The sequence below is a fragment of the Penaeus japonicus genome, unplaced genomic scaffold (assembly GCF_977035675.1).
Source record: "Penaeus japonicus unplaced genomic scaffold, GWHDUDI00000001_assembly GWHDUDI00000014, whole genome shotgun sequence".
NCBI classification, from domain to species: domain Eukaryota; kingdom Metazoa; phylum Arthropoda; class Malacostraca; order Decapoda; family Penaeidae; genus Penaeus; species Penaeus japonicus.
In genome coordinates this window covers 18,667,260-18,672,259 of record NW_028234416.1, presented here as the reverse complement: position 1 = coordinate 18,672,259, position 5,000 = coordinate 18,667,260, and the positions used below count along the sequence as shown (strand labels likewise).

Below are 5,000 nucleotides of genomic sequence, written 5' to 3'. Positions count from 1 at the left end.
ATTTCCAATTTTTGCGCCTGAATTTAATAACAATAGGAAAATATGTGATCACCTTGAGAGATAGGAAATGAACGAAAAAAAACAACATTCAAAGCATAACTTTTTCACACAAGGAAAAAATCGCACAACGTTATGCAATTTATGGTAATATTCTCAACGCCGGTCTGCATGTGTCACTCAGCGACATTGGTCAGTGGATGAAATGCGGAAAGGTCCCCGTAAGAAGAGAGAGGAAGAGGGGAAGAGAGAGAGAGAGAGAGAGAGAGAGAGAGAGAGAGGGAGAGGGAGAGGGAGAGGGAGAGGGAGAGGGAGAGAGAGAGAGAGAGACGGAGAAAGAGGCTGAGAAAGAGACAAAAACAGCAAGACAGGCAGACAGACAGACAGAGACAAGCTGAGAGAGAGAGAGAGACGGAGAAAGAGGCTGAGAAAGAGACAGAAACAGCAAGACAGGCAGACAGACAGACAGAGACAAGCTGAGAGAGAGAGAGAGACGGAGAAAGAGGCTGAGAAAGAGACAGAAACAGCAAGACAGGCAGACAGACAGACAGAGACAAGCTGAGAGAGAGAGAGAGCAAAGAGAGAACAAGAGTGAGTGAGTGTGTGTGTGTGTGTGAGAGAGAGAGAGACAGAGAGAGAGAGAGAGAGACAGAGAGAGAGAGAGGAGAGAAGAGAGAGAGAGAGAGAGAGAGAGAGAGAGAGAGAGAGAGAGAGAGAGAGAGAGAGAGAGAGGAAGAGAGAGAGAGAGAGGGGGAAGAGAGAGAGAGAGAGAGAGGAGAGGAGAGAAGAGAGAGGGGAAGAGGAGGAGAGAGAGAGAGAGAAAAGAGAGAGAGAGAGAGAGAGAGAGAGAGAGAGAGAGAGAGAGAGAGAGAGAGAGAGAGAGAGAGAGAGAGAGAGGAGAGAGAGAGAGAGAGAGAGAGAGAGAGAGAGAGAGAGAGAGAGAGAGAGAGAGAGAGAATGAGACAAAGAACTCACACAGTTACGTTTTAGCCACTGTCCACGAGGACCCCTTTTACTTTCCTACTTTCAACACAGCATAGCGGTTCATGCTTCTCATCCTGTACGGGTGAGGGAGTGACTCATCCTTACAAAGAAAATATCCAGGAAATCCTCTGTTTCCGGACTTATGAGTCAGGAAGTCAGGGAGTCAGCTAATTCGTCAGCTTCAGACTGTGGCAAAGTATTTCTCTCGGGCTGAAGACAAACCTGAAAGTCTGGCTCACACTGTGCATTGAAAGGATCTCGAAAGGCGTCGGAGATGCATACATATACTGATACTTTTATCTCTATCTATATCTTTATATCTATCAATGTATGTATGTATGTATGTAAGTATGTATGTATGTATGTATGTATGTATGTATGTAAGTATGTATGTATGTATGTATGTATGTATGTATGTATGTATGTATGTATGTATGTATGTATGGATGTATGTATATCTCCATCTATCTATATACACACGAATTTTGTAGAAGTGGCAATTTTAGCAATCAAGTTATCATCGTAACATATCAGTAGCCACATTGATATTTTTCTCTTCAACCTTTCTATACAGAAATCAAGAACAGAAGGCAAATTACAATGAAATTTTCATTATACATTACCACCGTTGAATTCACATTGTGGTTTCGTCACATTCGAGTAATCCACGTCATAGTAACCATCTTAACTCAAAGCCCTAAGGCAATAACATCCACATGACATAATAAGAGAGAACCTAACTACTCGATATGATTACTAATGAAGAACCATTACTAGACATGAATACTTAATTTAGATATTAGAAAGGACCCCGTCGCTATCTTCGGGCTATGGGATAACTAGCTTTGTTTTTTTTTTGTTTTTTATCTACGGTCAGGTATACTGAATCATGTACCAGATAAACCCCGCTTGTCTATTCTCTTTCTTGTTTATTTTCTTTATCTGACCCTTATCAAAAGCAGACAAAGGGGATTATAAAACATGTGTTCAAGGATGTATTGTATTCACACTCCTTGTTGAAATTTCTTTTATCCTTTTTCTTCAGGGGTTGTTTATATCCATATGGACCTTATACCACAAAGGTGTTTAATGTGAGAGTGATTTCTCTGACTTTACATTATAAAGTAAGATCGTCTCTCTGCTCCCAAGGGTGCTAAGGAACCTCGTATCACAAGTAAGTTGAGGGAAGCCCAGATCTCAGGCCGCTTGGGTTAGGAAGATCCCAGGGGCGAGGGAGTTACCCACAACCGCAGGACGTAGGAGGGCTACCTGAACGAGACGCAGCTCCTATCTTTACACTGAAGGAGTCTCCGAGTCCTTAAAAACATACCTTTATACGAACGCGGGATAGAAGGCCCTCGATTGAGACCTTACAAAGCGCCATAAGACAAATCTTGGGACTTTCCTTTTCCCCGTCGTTGTCTCTCGGGAATGTCTCACGCGGAAACTCGGAATTATCGTCTGACTAGAAAGAAGCCAATTCGCTCAAAAATTGACAATTTTACGGAAAATTGACGGAAAAGTGCTAGTGTGACAGCGCCTTTATATTTATTTATGGCCTTTTAAACTTCACGTTCGTAGTCGCTGATAGTAGAAGTGTGGATGATAACGATTTCCACTTCATTACAGAGGTACGCTGATGCACGTGGCACGTCATCCTCGATGAAGGCTCGCACCGGAAGCCAGAGATAAGGCGACAGAGTGCATGCTAGAGAATGACAACACCACACATTACGACAGTGCCAGTGTGGACGGACTGATCTCTGGCACTGCTCGTGAAATGTCAGGTTTCAGAGGCGACGAATCGACCCTACTTTTCCCATAGTGAGCTAGAGAAACGGAAAAAAAGAAGAGAAAGAGTGGGCAAGGGAATGAGCCTCATTTTCGTTCTCTTTTGCCTTTAAAGTGCGGGAATGCCGAGCGAGCAACAGGTGTGAGACTCCCCTGAGACAGTATGTGTTCCCCGCCAAGACGTCGCTCCATGACCACCACAACCCGAATCTTGGTCGTCCTCCACCAACTCCTTCTGCTCCTCCTTCTGTGCGCGGAAGCCTCCTCGTTACACAACCCAGGGGCGTCGGCGCCGCCTCTGCCTCACGAGAGATACCCGGGGGAGGAACCCCTGGGCCACGGAGACAAGAGGGCCGAAGACCTCCTACAAGATGCCGGGGAATCAGTCGGAGTCCGAAGCTCGGGTGAGACATTAATTGATTTAGTTTATTGATAATGATAGGAAAACATAGTAAGTTCATTAAGTAATGGGCGAAAATGGATAGACAAATATGATAAGAAGGAAACGAGTAGATCTAGATTGTATGGAATAGTATATTGTAAAGTATAATTTGCTGTATGCTATCTCACAATAGTAATATATTACATAGAAGCGATGATATATTACATCATATATTCAAGAATTTGTACAATCTAATCTAATCTGCCGTGCAATATAAACTGGAGTCGGGTGTGGTTTTCTGTTGGTTTAGCCGTTGTATAATTCAATTTAGTGTATGGTATAATTTAACTTTTGATTTAATAGTATTTCAAAATAATAAAATAGTTCAAAATGAATTATAATCTACGAATGATTACGACATCGACTAAATGCTACCACGTAAACAATTACACAACAATATCAAAACATATAGATCTCAAAGACGCCCTTTTATCCACTAGCTATTACTCATCCTATTACGAAGAAACAAAGCGAACCGTAAATGGGATAACAAAACAAAGAAAAATAGAAATACAGAGATAAATAGACTGCAATACTCCCCTTCCCCCCCTCAGAAAAAATGAGAAAAAAATATATAACAAATGAACTAGAAATAAATAAGGACTATAATGAAATAAATAAATCAAAAGGAATGAGTGAATAAATTAGTAGATAGTGTAAAATAACCTTCTCCCTTGCAGAGTGGTTCGTAGAAGTGCGATCGCTGGACATCATAACAAAGCCAATACTAAGTGTAAGTTACGGTGCAATATTGCATGTTGATGATGATCACCCATTTGTTACGCATATCACCACCATTCTCATTCCCTCGTCCTCATCATTTCCATTGTTATTTTTTTGTTATACGTAGTAAGATTACTACTAGTAGTAGCAATAGTAGTAGTAGTAGTAGTAACATTAGTAAAATAGTGAGTGTTGTAGTTGTAGTAATACTGCTATTATTATTATTATTATTATTATTATTATTTTTATTATTATTATTATTATTATTATTATTATTATTATTATTATTATTACTATTATTATTATTATAATTATTATCATAGATATTAATGCTATTATTATAAGTTTTATTACTATCATTATTATTACTGTTGTTATATCAACAATAGTAATGATAATACTTTTTTATCACCATTATCTTTATCATTATTTCATATTTCCTATTATTATCATAATTGCTTTTACCATAATTATCATTATTATTATCACCACCCTTATTATCCTTGTTACTCGTTTTATTATCATCATTATCATTATTGTCAGTACTATTGTTATCATTATCATTATCATCATTATCGTCATTGTTATTATTACCATTATTATTGTGTTATTATCATTATCATTGTTACCATCATTATTATAACTATCATTATCATTGTCATTATTACTGCCAACATTATGTTTATTGATATTGATATCATTATTATCATCATTAGCATCATTATAATCATTATTGTTATTCTTTATCATCATCACTATTATTGTGTTTATCATCATTATCGTTATTATTGTTTTTATTATTATTAACATGATCATTATCATTATTGTTATCAATTTTATCATAATCGTTATCATTACCATCATTATTATCATTTTCATCTGTATTATCATTATTATCTTTATTGTTATCATCATTATTTTAATTATCATTATCTTCATCTTCATCATATCATTCTCATTGTTATCTTTATTTTCATTATCATCATATTATCATTATCATATTGTTTATTACCATTATTTTCATTATTATCATTACTATTATCGTTACCTTTCTATCTTTATC

The 5,000-nt window shown here is 37.5% G+C and overlaps 1 protein-coding gene across 1 annotated transcript in view; it reads left to right on the top strand.

Annotated features, from left to right (window-relative positions):
- Window positions 1-2,706: 2,706 nt before the first annotated feature.
- Window positions 2,707-5,000, top strand: part of LOC122260459 (disintegrin and metalloproteinase domain-containing protein 33) — a 14,354-nt gene continuing 12,060 nt past the window's right edge. Inside the window, exons 1-2 of the mRNA XM_043027735.2 lie at window positions 2,707-3,176; window positions 3,895-3,947. Coding sequence (XP_042883669.2) covers window positions 2,936-3,176; window positions 3,895-3,947 — 294 coding nt within the window. The 5' untranslated portion in view covers window positions 2,707-2,935. The remainder of the gene's footprint in view (window positions 3,177-3,894; window positions 3,948-5,000) is intronic.